At 46.3% G+C, this 27,479-nt stretch overlaps 2 protein-coding genes across 2 annotated transcripts in view; one reads left to right on the top strand and one right to left on the bottom strand.

The window, feature by feature from the left end:
* The window catches only part of LOC143986894 (gastrula zinc finger protein XlCGF66.1-like), a 373,036-nt gene that overhangs the window by 20,240 nt on the left and 325,317 nt on the right, over window positions 1-27,479 (top strand). The window lies entirely within an intron of this gene.
* LOC143986896 (uncharacterized) overlaps window positions 1-27,479 on the bottom strand; it is a 237,087-nt gene that overhangs the window by 139,739 nt on the left and 69,869 nt on the right. The window contains 1 exon segment of the mRNA XM_077485302.1: window positions 6,809-6,947. Within this exon segment, the coding sequence (XP_077341428.1) occupies window positions 6,809-6,947 (139 nt within the window).

Genomic DNA, 27,479 nt, shown 5'->3' with positions numbered 1-27,479 from the left:
TACTCGGCTACTCTGGGCTCCGCTCGGGACTGCGAGCAGACCCGAGAGCCGCAAAGATACACAGGACTCTGTATCTCTGCGGCACCATTTTTAAGCTTCAAGACTGCAATGACAACAAGGCTGCAAATGACACTGACAAGGCTGCATTGATGGGCATTTAAATGTAAAGTTTTTTTCTCCTCAAACTTCCCTCCTAAACTTTGGATGCGTGTTATACGCTGACGCGTATTATACGGTAATGTATAGCAGGTAGGGCCCGAAAGTGACTCAAGCCCAGGGGCCCCAACCACCCTAAGTCCTGCCCTGCCTACCTGCCTAACTAGCGTCACCTGTGACACTAATACAGCGATCAGAAAAATGATCGCTTATTAGGCTGGGTTCACACTGGAGCGATGCGGGAACGCCACGAATCCGCGGCGGGTTCCCGCATCGCATGCCTCCCGGCGGCAGTTCACACTGCCCTATGCGAACTGCTGGGAGTGTCAGTGAAATGTTAATGACACCCCCAGTTCAGTTCGCATATCGCAGTGCGATCTGCAAACTCGGATCGCATGGTGTGAACACCCATGCAATCCGATTCTGCTGCGGGCCAAAAAAAGGGTCGGGTGCGACACGAATTCAGCCATACTATCTGTATGGCTGAACTCGAATCGCACAGAGATCGGATGTGATTTGCACTGCAGTGCGGTGCGAATCACATTCGTTCTCATAAACCGCTGCAATGTGAACCCAGCCTTAGTGACACTGGCGACGGGGGGTGATCACGGGGTTAAACCTTTATTGGGGGGGTTAGGGGGGCACATTAGAACTAAAGGGGGCTAACCCTAACTGCCCTAACAGTTATTACAGTCACAAATGACACCAATGCAAAAAAAAAAAAAAGCAATTGGTGTCACTGTGACTGGGGGGGCAGGGGTAATTGGGGGGTGATCGGGGGGTAAAGGGGGGGTGTGAGTGTGCCTGGCATGTTCTACTGTATGTGGGGTGTGTTGGTGCAACTCACCGAACCTCTCTCCTCGGTGCCGGAACGAAAAATACCGACACGGAGGAGAGATTACATCACTTCCTCTCCTGTGTTTACATTACAGGAGAGGAAATTATGTCACCGGACATTTTCATTCGCCGGGAGCGATCGCGAGGGGGTGGCCATGAATGAATGGCCGTCCCCTCGTCCGGGATCGCTCCCGAACGAATACCGACCGCCGCAGGCACCGGCCCAATCGGGCCCCCGACCGGCGGGCAGGCAAGGACGTACATGTAAGCCCTTATGCCTGCCCGTGCCATTCTGTCGACGTACATCGTCGTGCGGCGGTCGGCAAGTGGTTAACCTTGTGTTGTGAGAATAGTAGTGTGTAGATGGTGGCGATTAAGTGGCCTTGGGGTTCTGAGCAGTTGCATAAAAGTTCGAATGGAAAGCAAAGATGGAAAACCTAAACAGAAAGTCATTATTTCAGATTGTGGAGAATATGTATGACATTGTTTAAAAATGAGCTTCGGCTAAATGAGCCTGATGGGACCCATCTGTTTGGGACTTTACCAACGTCATGTCAAGAAGGCTTCATCTCTCCACTGGCCGTTTTTGTAAAGTTTCTATGCATAAATAAATATTGTTTTGTAACTTGGTGTGTTGATTTATTTTTATAAAATAAAGGGTGACTACACCAAAAAAAAAAAAAAAGTTCGAATGGAGTGTAGTCCCTGTGCCAAAGAGAAGAGGGTTTGGTCGCATTAAAAAAGTGTCTCAATTGTAAATATTTGTAAAAAGGGATGTTGAATTTGGGTCGGGTCGCGGTCAATGAGGGGTAGGGTAGGAGTGTCCCATTGCTGAAAAAGCTCTGTGCCCTAGCGTGGAGAGAGTTTGTGTTTCCTGGGTCGGGTTTCTTAAAAACATGCCTGGGAGAAAGTCAGGGTTGTTGTCCAAAGTGGTCATGGGGCCAGGAAAGGGTGCGAGGAGGAGTGTTTTGCAAGCCAGTTTAAAGAGTGATAGCATGGCTCCAATAAGTGGGTGTGATGTGTAATCTTGGGGCAAAGATTTGGGGTCTATCCAGGGCGAGTTAGGTAGCGGAAGCTGCAAAGGAACCTTCCAACTGGATCCAGTCTTTGGTGGAGTGATGTATGTGCCAGTACACTATCCTGGTTAGATGGCAGGCCCAGTGATATTTTTGGAGGTCTGGGAAACCAAGGCCTCCGAGCGGTTTGGGTAACACTATTCAGTCCCAGCTTGTTCGAGGGGTCTTGGAAGCCCAGATAAAGTTCCTACAGATCCGTTTGTAGGACAGGAAGAAGGAGGTCGGAAGCCTAATGGGGACTGCTTGGAAGAGGTAGAAGAGTCTGGGTAGGACATTCATTTTTTAGTATGGCGATCCTACCTAGCCAAGAAAAGGAGCCCAGGTGCCATTTCTTGAGGTCTCCTTGGATAGCCAGGAGCAGGTGGTGAAAAGTTGCTGGTGTATAGGTTGCGTAGATGAGCTGGAGTTTATCGGTACTTATGCCATCGCTCGTAATCAATGACAAAGTTGGCTTTATACAAGGCCAAAAGGCCAGGGATAATATCCTGAAAGCCTTGAACTTACATTACTGGCTAAAGAACAAGCACAGATGTTTTTTTCCAGTCTTTGGATGCAGAGAATGCATTTAATAGTGTGGCCTGGAAACTACATGCGTGCAGTCTTGGAACACACTCCCTTAGGCCATAATATGCTTAACTACAAATTTGCACTTTACGCTTCTCAGACAGCTAAAGTTCGTGTAAAACGGCCACCTATCGAATGCCTTCTCTATCTCAAACAGAAGTAGGCAGGGCTGTCCTCTCTCGCCGCGTTTGTTTGTTCTAACACTGGAACCCTTACTGCGTCGCCTTAGTGCAAAGAACACCACAAGGTGAAAACATGCAAAGCCATTACCTTTTGTGTGGCAAAGGCAATCGATAACATACCTTGTGATACAACTCCCAACATCCCTATCAGACCTTTACACACTGAACTATTTGCCCTTACTAAGAAATATTCAAAGTGACTTGCAAACCTGGCATAAGGGGCTATTCTCATGGTTTGGATGGGCAACCATAATAAAAATGAACATAGCCCCCCCGCCTCCTTTATGTACTCCAAAAGATACCTATCCAAGTACCCAAGGCATTCTTCATGGTGTATCGCAGAGCCTGCATGCCATTCATCTGGGGCAGTAACTAAACTAAACTATACCATGCTTACTCTACCCAAACTAAAAGGAGGTATAGGTTTGCCTGACATCTACAAACATTACTTAGCATGTCACCTATCTAGAATTGTTGACTGGCATCTCCATCAAAAGATAAAAGCATGGATTTATATGAAACAAGCAAGCTCCACAGTACCCCTATGACTGATTTCTTGGCTACCCAAACAACACACACGTACAGAATATAACGCACACCTAATGGTAGGCCCATCCCTACATCGTTTCTGCACAGCTCTTTCATCTCAGCCAGATCCACTTACTTCCCTTAGACATAATCCAGACTTCTCTCCTGGCCTTTCCAATCAATTCCTAAAAGACGTCTGGCCCGAACAGGTGTATGCCGAACACTTTTCTCCACAAAGGGGCCTTTCTATCCTTTGAAGCACTACGGGCAAAGATGCAAAACGCTATATTCCCATTCTGGACTTATGTTCAGGAACGGCATTTTTTTCAGTCCCCCGAGAACCTCACCAGACCGGTTCCACTCCCACACTCCGTTCGAGGCTATTTGCACAGGAAACGTGGCACAACGACATATGATCTCCGCATTGTACTCCCTTTAATTTTCCACATACACCCCGAGTATCACTAAAATCTGTCAGACATGGGAGACACAACTTGAACTCAACCTTACAGACACAGACTGGGATAAAATCCTACATGCACAAAGGTTCAGGAAATGGAATTGAACTTTTTTCCGGGGTGGTACAGAACCCCTGTAATCCTACACAAATTTTCTACCTCAACCTCCCCTCTGTGTTGGAGATGTGGTTCTGTACCTGGATCCTTGTTACATATCTGGTGGTCCTGTCCAAAATGACGGGAATTCTGGAGAGCGGTGCATGATGACATAAAATCACCACCCTTACCCCTTGACTTTACTCCAGCACGATACTTGCTACATCATACTTCCCTTTCAAAATCCAAACATCACACATCTCTGGCTCTTCATTTAGTAAATGCTGCTAGGCGCTGCAATACGGGGCACCACCACAACCCCAACGTTAATGGACTGGTATTGTTGGATTAGCCACAAGGCTGAAATGGAAACGCTGATTCGTATCACTCAGGATGACCCCTCTAAATTCACCCGCACATGGGCATGTTGATTCAACTTTAAAGAAACACTAAATGTGGTGACAACACAAAATGTGACGGGTTAACTGGCCGATGCCAGTCTGCATTGATAAACTATCTTGAATGCAATACAATTAGAAGTGGTTTGGCATCCTATCAACCCATTTCCCACACTTCAGGATGTAAATTATATACTTTACACTCCTCAGGCTGTGGGACCGTGGGTCTTTCCCTCATACCCTTTGTAGTTTCCCCCCTTCCATATCTTCCCTTCAACTATAACTATCTCCACCTACTTATCCTATAAATGTAAGGTTGCATATCTCCGTATAAATGAACTTGGCCTAAGTACTGCTAAATAATATCATTTCCTGGTACCACTATTCCAATGAGATGCAATTGCACAAGAGATGTATCACTTCACGTGTAGAGACAGAGGTCTGACAACATGTGTAGCACTCACTAATTTCTCTCATTCTATATGACAGGACAGGCAGTCAGTCATCCCACCCAGTGATGGGGGATACTGAAACAAGTTTAATGTCATATGAAGCTAATGGTTATGTTTGTTTTTTGCAATGAATATGTTACATTTTGTACATGCTATACCCTACTATACATGGCATTGCTGCTTTACTTCTTTGTATTTCACGATAAAAACCCAATAAAATCTTTGGAAAAGAAAAAGAATGACTGAACTGATCCTGAAGACCCCCATCATTGGGTTATTGACTCCTCCCTCATTATCACTTTCTGTTTAAGGTCCCAAAGTCTGAGGATGTTATCACATTATTATCACCATGTAAAAGTCTGTGCTCCAATCAAATCATCAGATATAAAATGTCCAGCTGGTAGGAAATGGGTGTAACAAAAGAGAATACATATTATGTGTATATATAGCAGTGGGTAGAGGGGAGAGAGCAGAAGTCAGGACTATGTCATGTACAACATATTGTATAAGATACAACAGATAGGACTATATAGTATCAGAATGATGTAATGTACAACAGAGTATATAGTGCAGGGGTCAGCAGTATGTAATGTAAAACCTATGTATTATATAGACAAAGAGGTACGGGGCTGTCACTGTGTCAGAAAATCAGGCACGGCGGTCCCATCCCTATATTGCATATACAAAAAGACTTTAAATGGACCACCAATGCCACAAAACTAAGAGTAAGGCCGCGTACACACGCGCGGACTGTTCGCCCAACTTTGTCCGTCCAACAGTTTCGGCAAACAGTCCGCTCAAACTTAGCATGGACGGACATGGCCACACACGACGGACGAACAGTTTGCTGAAACCGTGCGCGATGACGTGAACGGCACGTACGACGGGACGAAAAATACGACGTCCTATACACTGCATTATAGCTTTCGGCGTGAAAATCCTTTCTGAGCATGCGCGCAACTTTGTTTGACGAACAAGCCTACACACGAGCGGACTGTTCGCTGAAACAAGGTTTCAGCGGACAGTTTTACGGAATTTCCGAAAAACCTTGTCCGTCAAACTGTCCGCTGAAACTGTCCGCTGAAAGCCCACACACGAGCGGACTGTCCAGCGGACAAAGTTGGGCGAACAGTCCGCGCGTGTGTACGCGGCCTAAGAAATAAAACATGTATATTTTATTTATAATTTGTATAGCAAAACCTTAAAAAAAGAAAGAAATCTCCAGACATATAATATCTCTAATAAAAAAAACATCAGACAACTGTATATGAAAAGTACATATATATGACAACTCTCATGGGTTTGGGACATCCATGAGAGTTGTTATATATATGTGCTTTTCATATACATTTGTCTGATGTTTTTTTATTAGAGATATTATATGTCTGGAGATTTCTCTCTTTTTTAAAGTTTTGCTATACAAATTATAAATACAATATACATGTTTTATTTCTTACTCTTATTTTTGTGGTATTGGTGGTCCATTTAAAGTCAGACTAAGGGGGAGTTTTTTGTATATGTATTATATAGTGTAAGGGTCAGGACTTCAGTAATCAGTGGAAGCTTAAATGTTTCCATGAGACAAGTTGCAGAGGTCCCACACCGCTGCCTCCCATCTCCTGAGACTGCACTCAGTGACTTGGGTCTGAGACTATACAGACATATCCCTCCACCCGGCACAGCCAGCAGACAACACAACAAGTAATCCTGGGGGGGGGGGGGGGATTGTTCTGTCAGAGATCTTACTAGACCCGGACATGGGGAAGAAGACCCAAAGTGCGTGTCCCAGGTGCCAAGGTTTGGCAATGTCTATGGTGAAGATCAATATTTTGCTGCCAGCTGAACCCCAGAATCTCCATAAATCCAGTCTAGATACATAAATTGTGTCGGCAGCACAGAGAAGGAAGATTATCGGAGAGAAATCCAGGAATACAGGACGGGGAACACAGCTCAGGAAAGTGACCAGGGGATTACAGGCTGATATCACCCAGTCCCCTCCCTACTCTGGACCAATCAGTGAGCAGTATGGGTGGAGGAATGTATTTAGTGGTAATGACCCACCTGTGCTGATCTCTGTAGGAGTGTCCTCCTCTATAAATGTCCTCGTTATTCCATCCTCCTCCATAGACTGCTGATCATCCCTCACATACCTCTCTTCTTCTTCTGATTTCACCTCAAATTCTATATCCATTGGATCTCCACTCTAAACCAAGAGAATGAGAGAGAATATCATCTGTAAGATAGAAGATTTATTATTGTGACATCACATAGAAAATCTACACATTGTCTCCATGAGTCTGTGTGTAACCACGCTCTAGGTAGGTAGGTGCTAGGGTAGGATTTTTTTTGTCTTAGCGTAGGCAAATTTAGGCATTGTTTTGATCTGGTTTGGGAGTGGCACAGGGTAGCAGCTGGTGACTCACAGGCAGCATCACTAAGACCTCCCTCTTCTTTCTATACCTTTCTAGAAGGTACTAGAAAGAGAGGAGGAGAGTTGGAGCTGTCTGGGGTACTCTAAGGAGCCCTGACCAATCCTAAACTGGGATTGGCTGGGGGAGGGCCTCCTTAAGTATCCAGGGTCAGCCAAGTTGGGGAGGAATTGTTCAGAGATTAGAGATGGAATGCTAGGCTGTCGGGGCCTTTGAGGGAGCTCCCCAGTCTGAGGGGGGTGACCTTGGGCCCGGGTGTGGACGAGGCCCTTTAACCACTTGCCGCCCGCCCTATTACAAATTGACGGCGGCAAAGTGGTTTCATTATCCTAACCTGACGTCATATGACGTGATTAGGATAATGAGCCGCTGCGCGCCCCCGGGGGCGCGCATCGCGGCGATCGTTGTTGCGGGGGTGTCAGTCTGACACCCGGCAACTACGATCTCGGTAAAGAGTCTCCGACGGAGACTCTTTACCATGTGATCAGCCGTGTCCAATCACGGCTGATCACAGTGTAAATGGGAAGAGCCGGTGATCGGCTTTCCCTCACTCGCGTCTGTCAGACGCGAGTAGAGGAGAGCCGATCGGCTGCTCCTCTGACAGGGGGGGGTCTGTGCTGATCGATTATCAGCACAGCCCCCCCGAGGATGCCCACACTGGACCACCAGGGACACCACTAGACCACCAGGGAAAAGGTAATAAAAATCCATAATCCTCCCTAGACCACCAGGGTGCCAGTCAGCACAATGGGTGCCAATCAGTGCCCATAATGGATGCCAATCAGTGGCCACAATGGGCATCACTGATTGGCATGCATTATTGTTTGGCACTGATTGGCATCCATTACTATAACACCGATGCCGCCTATGAGTGCCCACCTGTGCCGCCTATGAGTGCCCACCTGTGCCGCCTGAGTGCCCACCTGTGCCGCCTATGAGTGCCCACCTGTGCCGCCTATCCATGCCCACCTGTGCCGCCTATCCATGCCCACCTGTGCCGCCTATCTATGCCCACCTGTGCCGCCTATCCATGCCCACCTGTGCCGCCTATCCATGCCCACCTGTGCTGCCTATCCATGCCCATCCATGCCGCCCATCCGTGCCAGCTATCAGTGCCAATTTGTGCCACCTATCAGTGTCCGTCCGTGTCGCCCATCCGTGTCGCCCATCCGTGTCGCTCATCAGTGCCGCCTATCAGTGCCACTTCATTGGTGCCACATTGGTGCCCATCAGTGCCACCTTATCAGTGCCCATCAGTGTAGCCCCATCAGTGCCCATCAGTGAAGGAGAAAACGTACTTATTTACAAAGTTTTGAAACTGAAACAAAAAAAAACATTTTTTTTTTCAAAATTTTCGGTATTTTTTTATTTGTAGCGCAAAAAATAAAAACCGTAGAGGTGATCAAATACCACCAAAAGAAAGCTCTATTTGTGGGAAAAAAATGATAAAAATTTCATTTGGGTACAGTGTAGCATGACCGCGCAATTGTCATTCAAAGTGCGACAGCGCTGAAGGCTCAAAATTGGTCTGGGCAGGAAGGTGTTTAAGTGCCCGGTATTGAAGTGGTTAAGGAACCATGAAGGCGCCTTGGACAGGAGGCACAGGAGGAGCAAAGAGGACAGCAGGAGATAGCATGGCCGGGCAAGTCTTCGGGAGGAACAACTGGTTGCAGCCAGGAGGGCTGGGGAGTGACAAGCACAGTCAGGAGGATGGGGAAGGCAAGCCTGAGAGGACTGGGGGCATGCAGTCTGGGATGGGTGCAGAGCCAGTGGAGTGGACTGTGTTGTCAAGGGCAGTGAATAAGGGCAGCTGCAGCCAGGAGGGCTGGCAGGGCCTGAAGATGGGTTACTGGGCTTAGTAACCGAAGGAAGGACAGCTAGCACCAGAACTTTCTATCTGCTACACTATAGGGGTCCGTGGTCCCTGCCTGCAAAAGGCTATTGCTAAGGCCTGGCTGAGCCAGTGTCAGGCCTAACCATGCGATGCTAGCTGCGCCTGGGAGCTTAAGCAAGTAGAGCTGAGGAGTAATAGGCTGCAGCAAGAGTTGTGCTGGAGGAAGAGAGAAGTGTATATACCGGAGTGTATATAGGTTCTCCCAAGCTTTTATGCCAAATTTCACTGAGCAGCCCATACTTCCTATACCCCATCCAAGTTCAATCCCCTCAATAAAATACAAAAACAAAGCTGATGGACTGTTCATTGTCTTGGAGTGTCTGAGAGGTGAATGCTGGGCTCGGCAGGGGGACAGGTGGGCCACATCACTTAGCAGCCCATACAGGGGCACCGCTACATGTGTTTACTTGATGATGGTGAGGGATGGTGTGACCTTCCTGTGTGGAATCCCGGGAATACAGAGGACGGGGACATCTCTCTGGTGGGTTTCTGTAGCTGGATGACTCCACCATGGTGTCCTGGTACAGAGCTTTGTGTTATTTTAGAAACTCTGACTTCTCCATCACCCCATCCTCATCATCCTCCTCTTTTACCTCTTTTTTGACTCCAACTTTAGAATCTCTCAGGTTTCCACTCTGAATATATAATAAAAATGACATCAATGGTAACAATGCAGATAATGTACAGATCCTAATGATACTATCAGTGATTGTTCCTCATCTACCTGATGATGGTGGGGGATGGTGTGATCTTCCTGTGTGGAATCCCAGCAATTCCGAGGACGGGGACATCTCTCTGGTGGGTTCCTGGTATTTGGTGGCTCCATCATATCCTTGTGTCCTTCTGAAAACTCCTTCATCACTCCATACTCCTCATCCTCCTCTTTATACTCTTCTTTAACATCAATATTATGATCCCCGAGGTTTCCACTCTGAATATATAATAAAACATTCATTGGTCACTAGAGACGAGCAGAACACCCTCCTGTTCGGGTTGCACCAGAACAAGTTCTGACCCGAACAGGCAAACCCTATTAAAGTCTATGGGACCCAAACTTGAAAAATCAAAAGCCCCCATTTTGAAGGCTTATATGCAAGTTATTGTCTATAAAAAGGGATATGGTGGCCCACGTACTGCCCCAGGGAGACATGTATCAATGCAATTATTTTTTTTAAAAAAGGTTGTTTTTGAAGGAGCAGTGATTTAAATGATGCTTAACCTGTCCCCCCACTGGCTCATGCAGAATGGCTCTCCTGTACGAAATCCCATACATATAAGGGTTTCCCCTAAAGAGCCACCAGAGGCGGAGGCACACAACACCCACTAATCCTGCAGATGGTTGTATTAGAGAACACCAGCAATAAAGGGTAGATACAGGTGTATACTGTGCTGTGCTGGAGGCACACAACACCCACTAACTCCTGCAGATGCCTGAGAAAAGAACAAACTGTCCCTGCCTATCCTTTTCTCCCTGCACGCCGGAACACACTACACAAGGCCGCCGCGCTGGGCATGCGCATCAGAGCCACCAGAGGGCGCGTGCATCCGCTGCATGTGGCCAGTGGTCGCAAACGCCTCCGGCCACACGCAATTGCGTGCAAACACACAAACCCCTGTCCTGTCAGAGGAGTGGAGACAGATCGTGTGTTCCTACCAAGTAGGAACAATGATCGGTCTCCTCTCATAGTCAGTCCTATCTATACAGTTAGAACACACCCAGTGAACACAGTTAACCCCTTGATCAGCCCCTAGTGTTAACCTCTTCCCTGCCAGTGACAGTAATCAGTGCATATTTATAGCAGGTGTCAAAAGTGTCCGATCTGTCCGTCGCAAAAACCACAAAAAAATAAATAAACAAAAAATGCAGATCACCGCCATTACTAGTAAAAAAAAAAAAAAAAGGCCATAAATATTTCCCATAGTTCGTAGACACTATAACTTTTGCGCAAACCAATCACTATACGCTTATTGCGATTTTTTTTACCAAAAATATGTCGAAGAATACATATTGGCCTAAACTGATGAAGAAATTTGTTTTTTAAAAACATTTTTGATAATATTTATTATAGCAAAAAGTAAAAAATATATATTAATTTTTTTCTAAATTGTCGCTCTTTTTTTGTTTATAGCGCAAAAAATTAAAACCGCAGAGGTGATCAAATATCACCAAACGAAAGCTCTATTTGAGGGAAAAAAATACGCTAATTTTATTTGGGTACAGTGTCGCACGACTGCGCAATTGTCATTTAAAGCAACACAGTGCCAAATTGTAAAAAATGCTCTGGTCAGGAGGGGGGTAAAATCTTTCGGGGCTGAAGTGGTTAACGTGAAACAATAAAAAATGAAAAATTCCTTTAAATATAGTGCCTGGGGGGTCCCTTCAGTCTGCTTGTAAAGTGGTGCATCTGTACCATGTATGGAACCTGCTGCAGCAAAACTGACATACAGTATATAAAGAATAAAATTAAATTACATTTAAACGGCCGGCAATACAATACCATTGCCAACTATAGATTTAAAAAATAAATAAAAAACGGCGTGGGGTGCCACCTAAACTTAATACCAGACCATTATCTAAGCATGCAGCCTGGAAGGTCAGGAAAGGGGGGGGGGGGGGGGAGAGCAAGACACCGACCACTATACTGACCTACCTGATTCCTATACTGACCGCTACACTACACTGTACACTACACTACACTATCCTACCTACAATATTCCTTTACTGACCACTACACGGCCTGACTCTAGCTGTTCTTCTACTCACTATGGCTGGCTACTCCCTCTCCCCAGACTTTGTCCATCCCCCGGGGCCAGCAACATGACTTTACTCTCATGATCACGAGGGAGTCTCACCTTCTCTTCTTTGTTCTCCATAAGTCCGGAGGATAGGAGGAGGAGAAGACATCGGCTACTCACAATTTCCATTTCTTGTGTCCCCCGTGCTCTGCCATGTTCAGTCTCCGACGACCTGTGATTGGGCGTATGGGGTCATGTTGGGCGGCAGGGCTGGCCTGTCCGCTATCGTGGTTGCTCCTGGAGTTCCGTCTTTGCACATGACCCCATTCGCCCTATAACAGGGTGCCGGAGACTGAACATGTGCAGAGGCGGGACTCCAGGAGCAACCGCGATCATGGACAGGCCAGCTCTGCCACCGAACTTGACCCCATATGCCCAATCACAAGGCCGGGAGACTGAACATAGCGGTCAGATCGTGGGGACACGGGAAATTGAAACTAAGAGGAGGCAGCCAGTACTGACACACTGGCGTGGAATTTCGCCCCCCTAAATGTTGCGTGTGGGGCCACGGCCCCTTCGCACCCCCCACGCTACGCCACTGGCATAAATCATATATCTACCAATAATTGTCAATCATCTACCTGATGATGGTGGGGGATGGTGTGACCTTCCTGTGTGGAATCCTGGGAATACAGAGGACGGGGACATCTCTCTGGTGGGTTTCTGTAGCTGGATGACTCCACCATGGTGTCCTGGTACAGATCTTTGTGTTCTTTTAGAGACTCTGACTCCTCCATCACCCCATCCTCATCTTTTATCTCTTCTTTGACTTCAACTTTAGAATCTCTCAGGTTTCCACTCTGATATATATAATAAAAATTGCATTAATGGCAACAATGCAGATAATGTACAGATCCTAATGATACTATCAGTGATTGTTCCTCATCTACCTGATGATGGTGGGGGACGGTGTGACCTTCCTGTGTGGAATCCCGGGAATACAGAGGACGGGGACATCTCTCTGGTGGGTTCCCATTACTGGATCCATCTGTAGGAAACACACACACTGACTGAATACATTGTTTCTATGTGTTTATCAGATGATGGGGGATCTACAGTGGTGTGAAAAAGTGTTTGCCCCCTTCCTCATTTCCTGTTCCTTTGCATGTTTGTCACACTTAAGTGTTTCGGAACATCAAACCAATTTAAACAATAGTCAAGGACAACACAAGTAAACACAAAATGCAATTTGTAAATGAAGGTGTTTATTATTAAAGGTGAAAAAAAATCCAAACCATCATGGCCCTGTGTGAAAAAGTGATTGCCCCCTAAACCTAATAACTGGTTGGGCCACCCTTAGCAGCAACAACTGCAACCAAGCGTTTGCGATAACGTGCAATGAGGCTTTTACAGCGTCCTGGAGGAATTTTGGCCCACTCATCTTTGCAGAATTGTCCTAATTCAGTTACATTAGAGGGTTTTCGAGCATGAACGGCCTTTTTAAGGTCATACCACAACACCACAACATCTCAATAGGATTCAGGTCAGGACTTTGGCTAGGCCACTCCAAAGTCTTCATTTTGTTTTTCTTCAGCCATTCGGTGGTGGACTTGCTGGTGTGTTTAGGATCATTGTCCTGCTGCAGAACCCAAGTTCGTTTCAGCTTGAGTACACGAACAGATGGTCGGACATTCTCCTTCAGGATCTCTTGGTAGACAGCAGAATTCATAGTTCCTTTTATCACGGCAAGTCTTCCAGGTCCTGAAGCAGCAAAACAGCCCCAGACCATCACACTACCACCACCATATTTTACTGTTGGTATAATGTTCTTTTTATGAAATGCAGTGTTCCTTCTACGCCAGATATACTTGGACACACACCTTCCGAAGAGTTCCACTTTTGTCTCATCGGTCCACAGAATGTTGTCCCAAAAGTCTTGGGGATCATCAAGATGTGTTGTGGAGAAATTGAGACGAGCTTTGATGTTCTTTTTGCTCAGCAGTGGTTTTCTCCTTGGAACTCTGCCATGCAGGCCATTTTTGCCCAGTCTTTTCCTGATGGTGGAGGCATGAACACTGACCTTAACTGAGGCAAGTGAGGCCTGCAGTTCCTTGGACGTTGTTGTGGGGTCTTTTGTGACCTCTTGGATGAGTCGTCGCTGCGCTCTTGGGGTAATTTTGGGCGGCCGGCCACTCCTGGGAAGGTTCACCACTGTTCCATGTCTTCGCCATTTGTGGATAATGGCTCTCACTGTGGTTCGCTGGATTCCCAAAGCTTTGGAAATGGCTTTATAACCCTTTCCAGACTGATAGATCTCAATTACTTTCTTTCTCAATTGTTCCTGAATTTCTTTGGGTCTCGGCATGATGTGTAGCTTTTAAGGATCTTCTGGTGGACCTTACTGTGTCAAGCAGCTCCTATTTAAGTGATGCCTTGATTGTGAACAGGTGTGGCAATAATCAGGCCTGGGTGTGGCTAGAGAAATTGAACTCAGGTGTGGACAACCACAGTTATAGTATGTTTTAACAAGGGGGGCAATCACTTTTTCACACAGGGCCATGATGGTTTGGATTTTTTTTCACCTTTAATAATAAACACCTTCATTTACAAATTGCATTTTGTGTTTACTTGTGTTGTCCTTGACTATTGTTTAAATTGGTTTGATGTTCCGAAACACTTAAGTGTGACAAACATGCAAAGGAACAGGAAATGAGGAAGGGGGCAAACACTTTTTCACACCACTGTAGGTGGAGCCTCCGTACTGCTCTCTCCTTTACAATAAAGTCTCCTCTTACCCGGTGATGTGAGGGGCGGCTGATTGTCCATCATGACGTCCTTGTAGAGATCCTTGTGCCCTTCTAAATACTCCCACTCCTCCATGGAGAAATAGACAGTGACATCCTGACACCTTATAGGAACCTGAAATAAATATTTGAAATTAATATTAGGTGGTTATGGATTCCCACTATTTATTCCATATATGTATTTACTTTTCTATTCCTATAGTTAGCTAGTCTATTAAAGCTCTGATAATGTTACTGGTGATAGCACAATGATATAAGGTTAGTTATAAAAATAAACACACTGCTTAATAAAACAATGTCTTATTTATTTCCCAAGAAAATAGTAACGCTAACATAAAATCACTAAAGAAAAATATTACAGAGCATATGAAATACAAAAACATCAATGATATGTTACGTAAGGTTGTCCTCTAGATATTGTCTAAGAGAAAGCCATGAGGCTAAGAGAAGCAAGAGAGCAATTTCCCCTTAGTGAGCACTTTTAAACTCATACACCGTCCAGACCCAACCTCATTGCCAGCCCATCTAGGTTTCTAACATATCAAAGTAATTAAGAGGCAGTCCTTCTTAATAAATTATTATTCTGTCTGTCCTGCTGTATTGGCCTCTAGAGGCAGCATTCGTCCATGTATCATTGCTATGTGACCTCGGTCATCTTCAGCGACTGCTGGCCCTTTGATCTTATGTAGCCCATCTCATTAATCATCTTGGCAGTCGTTGTTCTCTTTTAAGCGTGTCTAGATGTGTTAATAAAGCATGCCAATCTTTATCACACCAGTTGGTCTAGAGCCAAGATTTATCCCCTGCCAGGGGCCTGATTCAACATCCTGCTGGGTCAACTTTCAACTTAAAGTGAAACTCCAGAAATATGATATTAAACCATGTTGCCTTCCAACAGAACCTGACACACACAATGATACAGTCACCATCCAGACACATCCCTTGTCTGTTACTGGATAATGTCCCAGAATTCCCAGAATCCTCCTCACCTCTCCTCCATCATCTCTCTGGTGACTTCTAGAATCTTCTTTGTATTTCTCTATTCTATCAGGGAGGGAGGTGGAGGCAATGTGATGGTCATATGATCTCCAGACTTCACAGGAGGAAAACTCTAGATCTGAACACAAATAGTAAAATCAAATGATATTCTCAGAATCCTCCTGACCTCTCGGTCAGGTATGTGTTTTTTTAATAGAGATAAGAGTGATGTCATGTGACCTCCCAGAATCCTCCTGACCTCTCCGGTCAGGTCTGTGTTTTTTTAATAGAGATAAGAGTGATGTCATGTGACCTCCCAGAATCCTCCTCACCTCTCCAGTCAGGTTTGTGTTTTATTAATAGAGAGAAGAGTGATGTCATGTGACCTCCCAGAATCCTCCTCACCTCTCCGGTCAGGTCTGTGTTTTATTAAGAGATAAGAGTGATGTCATGTGACCTCCCAGAATCCTCCTCACCTCTCCGGTCAGGTCTGTGTTTTATTAATAGAGATAAGAGTGATGTCATGTGACCTCCCAGAATCCTCCTCACCTCTCCAGTCAGGTTTGTGTTTTATTAATTGAGAGAAGAGTGATGTCATGTGACCTCCCAGAATCCTCCTCACCTCTCCGGTCAGGTCTGTGTTTTATTAATAGAGATAAGAGTGATGTCATGTGACCTCCCAGAATCCTCCTCACCTCTCTGGCCTGGTCTCTACTTATTAAAGCCTCCGTTCAGACTGAAGTATAATTTACCTACACAGGGCCTCCCACTCCATAGGTTAAAAGGTTATCGTAAGCAATTCTGATGTGAGTACATACAACACAGGACAAACAGTCCTACTTTGCAAGTGGGAATGCCAAGGGTCTGCCCACATCCTAAGAGCATCAGAAAAAAAAAAAGCCAGATGGAGAGACATTGGGAGGAGGAGCTGTGAGGTCAGTGTGATGTCACAGGACATATACAGTGCCTTGCAAAAGTATTCACCCCCCTTGGTTTTTTTCACCTATTTTGTTACAATACAGCCTTTAGTTCAATGTTTTTTTTAACCACTTGCCTCCTGGGCACTTAACCCCCTTCCTGCCCAGGCCAATTTTCATCTTTCAGAGCTCTCACACTTTGAATGACAATTGTGCGGTCATACAACACTGTACCCGAACTAAAATATATATTTTTTCCCCACACAGATAGAGCTCTCTTTTGGTGGTATTTAATTGATGCTGGGTTTTTTATTTTTTGCTAAATAAAACAAAAAAGGACCAAAAATTTTGAAAAAAAAAAAAAGAACTGTTTCATAGTTTGTTATAAAATTTTGAAAACAGGTAATTTTTCTCCTTCACGGATGGGCACTGATAGGCGGCGCTGATAAGCACTGATGAGGCGACACTGAGAGGTGGCACTGATAATCACTGATGGGCACTGGTAGGTGACACTGATTATGAGACACTGATGGGCATTGATTAGCAGCACTGGTGGGCATCAATGGGTGGCGCTGTGGGTACTGATAGGTGGCACAGTGGGCACTGGCAACTGACACTGGTGGGCACAGAAAATGCAGGTACGGCTTTTTGTGTGAGGGACTGATGTCCCTCTGACAGAAGTCGGTGATCGGCTTTTTTTTCCCCCCTCATGCTAACAGCTTGAGGGAAAAAAAAAATACCAATTACTGAGCTTCTGATTACACCACGTGATCTCATAGACTCTTTGATCACAGAGAGGGTCATGCAGACAGCGCTTGCTCAGGAGGATGTCTATGGACGCCCTCCCACCAATTAAGACCCACGCTGCAGCCATCTTTTGGCCATCGCATGGGGAGCAAGTAGTTAATCTGAATTATATGTGATGGATCAGAACACAATAGTCTAAGTTGGTGAAGTAAAATTAGAAAAATATATACATAAAACTATTTTTCAGAAATAAAAAAACAGATAATTGGCACGTGCGCATGTATTCACCCCCTTTGTTATGAAGCCCATAAAAAGCTCCAGTGCAACCAATTACCTTCAGAAGTCACATAATTGGTGAAATGGTGTCCACCTGTGTGTAATCTAAGTGTCACATGACCTGTCATTACATAGACACACCTTTATGAAAGGCCCCAGAGGCTGCAACACCTAAGCAAGAGGCACCACTAACCAAACACTGCCATGAAGACCAATGAACTCTCCAAACAAGTAAGGGACAATGTTGTTGAGAAGTACAAGTCAGGGTTAGGTTATAAAAAAATAATCCAAATCTTTGATGATCCCTAGGAGCACCATCAAGTCTATCATAACCAAATGGAAAGAACATGACACAACAGCAAACCTGCCAAGAGACGGGCGCACACCAAAACTCACGGAGCGGGCAAGGAGGGCATTAATCAGAGAGGAGCACAGAGACCTAAGATAATCCTGGAGGAGCTGCAGAGTTCCACAGCAGAGACTGGAGTATCTGTACATAGGACGACAATAAGCCGTACGCTCCATAGAGTTGGGGTTTATGGCAGAGTGGCCAGAAGAAAGCCATTCCTTTAGCAAAAAACAAAATGGCACGTTTTGAGTTTGGGAAAAGGCATGTGGGAGACTCCCAAAATGCATGGAGGAAGGCGCCGTGGTCTGATGAGACTGAAATTTACCTTTTTGGCCATCAAAGAAAAACGCTATATCTGATGCAAAACCCAACACATCACATAAAGCAGTGCTCGACAAAACCCGGTCGCCAGGTCGCATTGACGACTAGAATCAGCGACCTTGCGCCTGGGGCAGCATAGCTGGGGGTATCCCGTCTCCGTGGATCCCCCCCCGCGCGCGCGCGCGCGATCGCGTCGGGCCGCGCCGCAGGCGGCCGGTAATTGAGCCCCCCCGGCTTTGAGGCCTTCTGTGATCCTATGGTTCCTTCTGGAATCTGGCGCCCTCTTGTGGTGGCCGTTGGAATTACAACCAACAATGCTAATGGGCCAGTCTTTCTCCATCCCTTTACTTAGAACCCCTAAACAAAACAAAAAATATATATATATATATATATATATATATATATATATATATATATAATTATATTATATTATATTTATATATATATATATATATTATATTATATATATATATATATATATATATATATATAATATAATATATATATATTATATTATATATATATATATATATATATATATATATATATATTATATATATATATTTTTTTATTCTAACACCCTAGAGAGTAAAATGGTGGTCGTTGCAATACTGTCTGTCACACCATATTTGCACAGCGGACTTACAAGCGCACTTTTTTTGGGGAAAAAATTTTTATTTAATAAAAAAAAAAGACAACAGTAAAGTTAGCCCAATTTTTTTTTTTTTATATTGTGAAAGATAATGTTACGCCGAGTAAATCGATACCCAACATGTCACGCTTCAAAATTGCACCCGCTCATGGAATGGCGACAAACTTTTAACCTTTAAAATCTCCATAGGCGACGTTTAAAAAATTCTTCAGGTTGCACGTTTTGAGTTACAGAGGAGGTCTGGGGCTAGAATTATTGCTCTTACTCTACCGATCGCAGCGATACCTCACATGTGTGGTTTGAACACCGCTTTCATATATGCGTTCGCTTCTGCACGCAAGCTTGGCAAGACAGGGCGCATTTAAAACAATTTTTTTTTCTTATTTTAACTTTTATTTTTATTTTTTTCACTGTTCTTTTAAAAAAAAAAAAATGTGTGTCACTTTTATTCCTATTACAAGGAATGTAAAAATCCCTTGTAATAGAAAAAATCATGACAGGTCCTCTTATATATGAGATCTGGGGTCAGAGAGACCTCACATCTCATATTTACACTAAAATGCAATTTAAAAATGTCCCTCTAAGAGCTATGGGCAATGACTTGGAGACAGGTGGGGGGCTGGGGGCTATCTTCCCCTCACTCGTCTCCATGTCAGGCCAGGGACAGGTCCAGATCGCCGTCACGGACCTGGCTCCTAACTTTTTTAGCTGGCTCCTAGATTCCAAGCAAATTTGTCAACCCCTGACATAAAGAACACCATCCCCACTGTGAAACATGGTGGTGGCAGCATCATGCTGTGGGGATGTTTTTCAGCAGTCAGGACTGGGAAACTGGTCAGAGTCGAGAGAAACATGGATGGTGCTAAATACAGGGATATTCTGGAGCAAAACCTGTAGCACTCTGTGTGTGATTTGAGGCTAGGACGGAGGTTCACCTTCCAGCAGGACAATGACCCCAAACACACTGCTAAAGCAACACGAGTGGTTTAAGAGGAAACATGTAAATGTGTTGGAATGGCCTAGGCAAAGCCCAGACCTCAATCCAATAGAAAATCTGTGGTCAGATTTAAAGATTGCTGTTCACAAGCGCAAACCATCCAACTTGAAGGAGCTGGAGCAGTTTTGCAAGGAGGAATGGGCAAAAATCCCAGTGGTGAGATGTGGCAAGACTCATAGAGACTTATCCAAAGAGACTTGGAGCTGTGATAGCCGCAAAAGGTGACTCTACAAAGTATTGACTTTAGGGGGGTGAATAGTTATGCACATTGACTTTTTCTGTTATTTTCTCCTATTTGTTGATTGCTTCACAATAAAAAAAAGAAAAACATCTTCAAAGTTGTGGGCGTGTTCTGTAAATTAAATTATGCAAATCCTCAAACAATCCATGTTAATTCCAGGTTGTGAGGCAACAAAACACGAAAAATGCCTAGGGGGTGAATACTTTTGCAAGGCACTGTAGACTCTGAATGGGGAGACATTTGGATGGGGAGATTTGAGGGGTCCTCTATATGAGGCTCTCATTCAATCCAAATCATTGTTCCTGGGTGTGTCCTTCCTCTCCTAAACTGAAGAGTGAACTTTGACCTTTACCATACAGAAATCTGTCAGGAATGTGTGAAAGTAAGCTCTCATGTGATCAGGTGACGTGCGGAGGAACGGAGTGTAAATAGCAGACAATTTTCTCCAGAGCTCCTAATGGTGGGGATGGATTTTGCTGAGTGCTGGTGCCAAGTTTCCACCCCCCAGGATCACTGCAGGTGTGGAGAAAAGCTGTGTAAGAGGATATGGAGGAGAGATGAGGAGGAGATCCAGGAATCAGGATAAAGGTCAGGACAAGCAACAGACGAGCGCATCCAAGAGATGAAGCCGGGGTCACTACACAGAAAATCAATCCAAGGAAACAACAGGCAGGACGAGGAATAGCAAGAAGGAGCTCAGAGACCAATGAGAATATTGCTCAGCCAATGGGAGATGATCTCAGCATGACTTACATAATGAAGGAGATGAGGGGGAGGGGAGGAAGTCACTTATAGTGACCATAGAGACATGGAAATTCAGCTGGTTCAGCAGGGATCGGTCACATTTCCATCCATGTGTGGTCACTGCCGGATAAAAGTCACTCCATCAGCGGCTGCAGCCAATAGCTTCATCACTGATCTGTGTATTCTGAGAGCGGAGGAGCGCCCCCCATTGTCAGAATACAATAGTGCAGCGGGGAGGATTCCCCCATCCCCCTCCAATGTGTAGATGGGGGAATCACTTCCGTTTTTTCCTTTCATCCCGCTGGATGAACGATAAAACTGAACCATGTATGGCCAGATTTGGAAGGAAGATATATTCATCATCAACTGATTCCCCTGAAGGGGTTAATCTAGGTTTCCACACTATATATGTGTGTATCATCATCTGCTGGAGATAAAAGACATCACAGTGACTATGGAGGAAGAGGACGGACATGACGGGGGGTTACTGGGTGTAAATAGAAAATAAGATATTATTACCTCCTCTGCTGCCACTTCCAACAATGTCTCCTTTGTACTTCTAGCATCGTCTTGTTTTCATGTGACATCACTTCCTGTCTTCCATAGAGACTTCCTGTCTGGGTAGAGGTGAGATCAACACCTTGTGGAGCTCAGAGGAACTGCAGCCACCGAAAAAAAATCTCGTAACATGAACATGGCCTTGTGCTGTGTGTGTATGTACTGTATATCCTTATAGATGGGTCATCTCCACTCCCACCAAGGGGGATAGAAATATATTACTACTCGGGGGGAGACATTTTGGCCCCTTTGATTTTGCAGTAAAATTGATGTCAGATTTAGTCATGTAGAACATCTGTTATATGGATACAAAGAGCCCCAGCCGAGAGTAAAGGGTGGAAATGGCTCCTGATCCCCAGATTTGGGCAATTATGTCCCTAATATAAATAGAATAAAACCCGCGCTATGTGTAACAACTCAAATACCTACAGAAATAACTTATACCGGACTGCTGCTGTAACAAAGGTAAGTGTTCCCTTTATCAACTAGAAGAGCATTATGTGTCACAGCGCTGTCCTATTGTGTGTGCACATAAATCATCACAAATACACTACAATATGTGGGGACATTCATATATAAAGTGCTAGGGGCTCAAATAATATTCTCTGCAGATCTACTGCTTCCACTTTACACCTACTTCACTGATCTTATGGCGTTTATCAATAAATTAAGTAAACTGATCCATGTGCAAATTCATATACAACATAAAGTGCTCTGTGCTCAAGATGCTGTTCCCTGCAGATCCACTGCTTCCACTTTTCACCTACTTCATTAACCTCTTCCATACCAGTCCTATTCTGGCACTCCTCTCCTACATGTCAAAAATAATCATTTTTTTTGCTATAAAATTACTCAGAACCCCCAAACATTATATATGTTTTTTTTTTTTATGAGACACCCTAGGGAATAAAATGGCGGTCGTTGCAACTTTTTAATCTCGTACGGTATTTACGCAACAATTTTTCAAACGTGTTTTTTTTTCCATGAATTAAAAAAACAAACAAACAGTAGAGTTAGCCCATCTTTTTTTTATACGTGAAGGATGATGTTACGCCGAGTAAATAGCTACCTAACTTGTCACGCTTTAAAATTGCACACACTTGTGGAATGGTGCCAAACTTCAGTACTTAAAAATCTCCACAGGCGACGCTTTACATTTTTTTTACAGGTTACCAGTTTAGAGTTACAGAGGAGATCTAGTGCTAGAATTATTGCTCTCGCTCTCAAGCATGCGGCGATACCTCACATGCGTGGTTTGAACAGCGTTTGCATATGTGGGCGGGACTTAAGTGTGCGTTCGCTTATGAGCGCGAGCTACCGAGGACAGGTGCGTTTCAAAATTTTTATTTTTTAATGTATATTTTACTTTTATTTTTTTTTATTTTTACACTTTTTATCTTTTACATTTTTTTCTTGATCACTTTTATTCCTATTACAAGGAATGTAAACATCCCTTGTAATAGGAATAAAAGTGGTGAGGGATCAGTGAGACCTCCACATCTCTCCTCCAGCCTGGAAATCATGAGCTCAAAAGAAAAATTCATGATCTCATGCTTACCAGCCGCGACCGCTGCCCTGACGTGATGTCATAAAGCCGCGCCAGGCCTCCGACGGTCATAGAGATGACTGGTCACCGGAAATCTCTATGGTCGGCGACCGATTCTTTCTCTGGGTCCCCAGTAGCAACAATAGTACTTCTCTTAAAACCACATCCTCTGGAATTGGAATTACCTTCCCTAGACCACATTGGCTAGCAGAACTCGCTTATTGCTGCTGGAGCAAAGAATTTCTTCTGGCACAGTCAGAGGCTTGAAGGTGACTCACATGGCCCACATGGCCTGAAGTGCTTGACCTGAGGGTCCAACCACCCGAGATCAAAGCTGTATCTTCCTATTAGAAGAGGAGCAATCAGGTACCCATATGATAGGTATGGGTGGCACAAATATGAAAAAGGTCAGTAAGCAACCTCTGCCCCAGAAGTGGAGCTCTTTGCTGAGGACTTTCTCTTCAGTTATTTCCCAGACTCCAGGCCAGAACTGCAGGAGAAAATCCTTTGGAGTTAAACACCGACTCTTGAATAACAGTCCTCTGTAGACATGTACTCTGAGGCAGGAGGCCAGACTAAACACAGTTCTTAGCTGTCAAAATAAGCTAGCCCTTGAAGGGGACTACTAGACTCTTGCAATGCAGACAAGATTGTCCCACTTGTAGAATCATCTCCGGCTATTTGCTGGCCAGATAAAGCTAGCCCTTGAAAGGGGCAGTTTAAACTCTTGCAATGCAGACCAGATTGTCCCACTTGTCAGAATTGTTCCTTAGGATAGAATATTCATCATCCCAACTTCCATTGCATTGGAAGAGAGGCAAGGGTTAAGGCAAGCTTCCAGGCTGCAACTGCAGACAGATATACCCCTCAGGGGCAAGTTAAACAAAAAGCTACAACCAGAAGGAGCTACACGCCCCCCCCCCCCCCCCCCCCAAGGACTAGGGTGACCACATTTTCAAACTGCCATTCAGGGACACAATCCCCCCCCCCCTTACCCGCTCAAAAAATATGTTTTTTGATACTTTTTTTTGGCAAAAAAAAGCAAACAGTGTTAACCAGTTTAGGCAGGTGGTATGGACAGCAGAACGGAGGGGGACACGGAGAAAGAACGGAGGGGGACAGCAGAACAGAGGGCGACAGCAGAACGGAGGGGGACACGGAAGAAGAATGGAGGGCCTCTGTTCTTCCTCCGTGTCCCCCTCTGTTCTGCTGTCCCCCTCCGTTCTTCCTCCGTGTCACCCTCCGTTCTGCTGTCCTCCTCGTTCTGCTGTCCCCCTCCATTCTTCCTCTGTGTCCCCATCCATTCTGTTGTCACCCTCCGTTCTGCCTCCGTGTCCCCCTCCGTTCTGCTGTCCCCCTCCGTTCTGCTGTCCCCCTCCGCTCTTCCTCTGTGTCCCCCTCTGTTCTGCTGACCCCCTCTGTTCTTCATCCCTGTCCCCCTCCGTTCTTCCTCCGTGTCCCCCTCCATTCTGCTTTCCCCCTCCATTCTTCCTCTGTGTCCCCCTCTGTTCTGCTGTCCCCCTCTGTTCTTCATCCGTGTCCCCCTCTGTTCTGCTGTCCCCCTCTGTTCTTCATCCGTGTCCCCCTCTGTTCTGCTGTCCCCCTCCGTTCTTCCTCCGTGTCACCCTCCGTTCTGCTGTCCTCCTCGTTCTGCTGTCCCCCTCCGTTCTTCCTCTGTGTCCCCATCCATTCTGTTGTCACCCTCCGTTCTACCTCCGTGTCCCCCTCCGTTCTGCTGTCCCCCTCCGTTCTGCTGTCCCCCTCCGTTCTTCCTCTGTGTCCCCCTCTGTTCTGCTGTCCCCCTCTGTTCTTCATCCCTGTCCCCCTCCGTTCTGCCTCCGTGTCCCCCTCCGTTCTGCTGTCCCCCTCCGTTCTTCCTCTGTGTCCCCCTCTGTTCTGCTGTCCCCCTCTGTTCTTCATCCGTGTCCCCCTCTGTTCTGCTGTCCCCCTCTGTTCTTCATCCGTGTCCCCCTCTGTTCTGCTGTCCCCCTCTGTTCTTCATCCGTGTCCCCCTCCGTTCTGCTGTCCCCCTCCGTTCTTCCTCTGTGTCCCCCTCCGTTCTGCTGCTGTCCCCCTCCGTTCTTCCTCAGTGTCCCCCTCCGTTCTGCTGTCCCCCTCCGTTCTTCCTCTGTGTCCCCCTCTGTTCTGCTGTCCCCCTCTGTTCTTCATCCGTGTCCCCCTCCGTTCTGCTGTCCCCTTCCGTTCTTCCTCCGTGTCCCCCTCTGTTCTGCTGCTGTCCCCGTCCGTTCTTCCTCCGTGTCCCCCTCCGTTCTGCTGTCCCCCTCCGTTCTTCCTCCATAACCCCCTTTGTTCTTCTGCCCCCTCCGTTCTTCCTCCGTGTCCCCCTCTGTTTTGCTGCTGTCCCCCTCCGTTCTTCCTCCGTGTCCCCCTCCGTTCTTCCTCCGTGTCCCCCATTGTTCTGCTGTCCCCCTCCATCCTTCCTCCATGTCCCCCTCTGTTCTGCTGTCCCCCTCCGTTCTTCCTCCGTGTCCCCCTCCGTTCTTCCTCCGTGTCCCCCTCTGTTCTGCTGTCCCCCTCCATTTTTCCTCCATGTCCCCCTCTGTTCTGCTGCTGTCCCCCTTTGTTCTTCCTCCATGTCCCCCTCCGTTCTGGAGGGGGACAGCAGAATGGAGGGGGGACATGGAGGAAGAACAGAGGGGGACAGCAGCAGAATGGAGGGGGACATGGAGGAAGAATGGAGGGGGACAGCAGAACGGAGGGGGACATGGAGGAAGAACGGAGGGGGACATGGAGGAGGAATGGAGGGGGACAGCGCAGAATGGAGGGGGACACAGAGGAAGAACAGAGGGGGACAGCAGCAGAACGGAGGGGGACATGGAGGAAGAATGGAGGGGGAAAGTAGAATGGAGGGGGACACAGAGGAAGAATGGAAGGGGACAGCAGAACGGAGGGGGACACGGAGGAAGAATGGAAGGGGACAGCAGAACAGAGGGGGACACGGAGGAAGAATGGAAGGGGACAGCAGAACGGAGGGGGACACGGAGGAAGAATGGAGGGGGACAGCAGAACGGAGGGGGACACGGAGGAAGAATGGAAGGGGACAGCAGAACGGAGGGGGACACGGAGGAAGAACAGAGGGGGACAGCAGAACGGAGGGGGACATGGAGGAAGAACAGAGGGGGAGAGCAGAACGGAGGGGGACATGGAGGAAGAACAGAGGGGGACAGCAGCAGAACGGAGTGGGACATGGAGGAAAACTGGAGGGGGACAGCAGCAGAACGGAGGGGGACAAAGTGTGAATGTAACACAGAAAGTACACTAACCTGTCCTGGAAGAATGTCTAACTGCAGGCAGCACTTGCTGACCTCATGGGCGGGAGGAGCCTGGAGAAGGAATCAGTCAACCAAGGCTCAGGCTGGCTGGCTGCAGTGCTCAGGAGGAGAGAAGTTTAAACAACTGTGGCACTGGCTCTGTCTGGTGGTGAGTCTGGTCACCGTCACTCAGGTCACTGGCGTCATTCTGTTCACTGCTGGCTGTTGGTGTGGCTGATCTCTCTCTCTGGACTACTGCGGTGGGCGCATGTGCTGCTCGCCTCTCAGCCATAGGATGTGGGTGGGTGCACTGCCCACACTGACTGCCAGTGCCGCCCACGTGTCTGTCAGCCCGCCCCTCAGGCCTCAGCGGACATCGCTGGTTGCTAGATGCGGGGCGGCCTCTAGCCTAGCAACCAGCCTGGCAGCCAGCCAGCCTAATGATGTGTTAAACTTTATAAGGGTGGCGGGCTGGCGATGGACTGGCGGAGTGAGTTGGCAGAGAGGACTGGTCTGGTCAGTGGTCACTGTGGTTTTTTTTCATTCCGGGACACTGTATTGTCCTGGAATGAAGGTGCCCGGGACAGGGGACAAAAATCTCAAGTCAGGGACAATCCCGGGCAATCCGGGACATGTGGGCACCCTTGGCAAGGACAAACCTAATCATCCTGATTGAGTATACCCATGAAGGACACAGCATCCTCCAATTACATAGTAAGTGAGATTGAAAAAAAACACAAGACCATCCTATGTGTGTGATTATATGTCAGTATTACATTGTGCATCCATGTATGTTGCGGTTGTTCAGGTGCTTATCTAATAGTTTCTTGAAACAATCAATGCCCCCACTGAGACCACCTCCTGTGGAAGGGAATGCCACATCCTTGCCGCTCTTACAGTAAAGAACCCTCTACGTAGTTTAAGGTTAAACCTCTTTTCTTCTAATTTTAATAAGAGGCCACAAGTCTTATGCAAAAAAAAAAAAAACTCCCTTATGCAAAAAAGTTTTACTCCTATCGTGGGGTCACCAGTACCGTATTTTGTATATTGAAATCATATCCCCTCTCAAGCATCTCTTCTCCAGAGAGAATAAGTTCAGTGCTCACAACTTTTCCTCATAACTAATATCCTCCAATGACAACTCCATGTATGCGGTAAGCTGATGAAGGCCAGATCAACCAGACAGGTGACTCATTATACTGTAAAATCTCTTCCCCATAATGCCACTTACACACGAGCGGAATGTCCGACAGAAAAAGTCAGACGGAAGC

Source organism: Lithobates pipiens, unplaced genomic scaffold (genome assembly GCF_037356315.1).
Source record: "Lithobates pipiens isolate NorthernLeopardFrog02 unplaced genomic scaffold, aLitPip1_a1.2 Scaffold_18, whole genome shotgun sequence".
In the NCBI taxonomy this organism is placed as follows: domain Eukaryota; kingdom Metazoa; phylum Chordata; class Amphibia; order Anura; family Ranidae; genus Lithobates; species Lithobates pipiens.
Note: the sequence above shows the minus strand (reverse complement) of the source record. Positions and strands in the feature narration are given on the sequence as shown.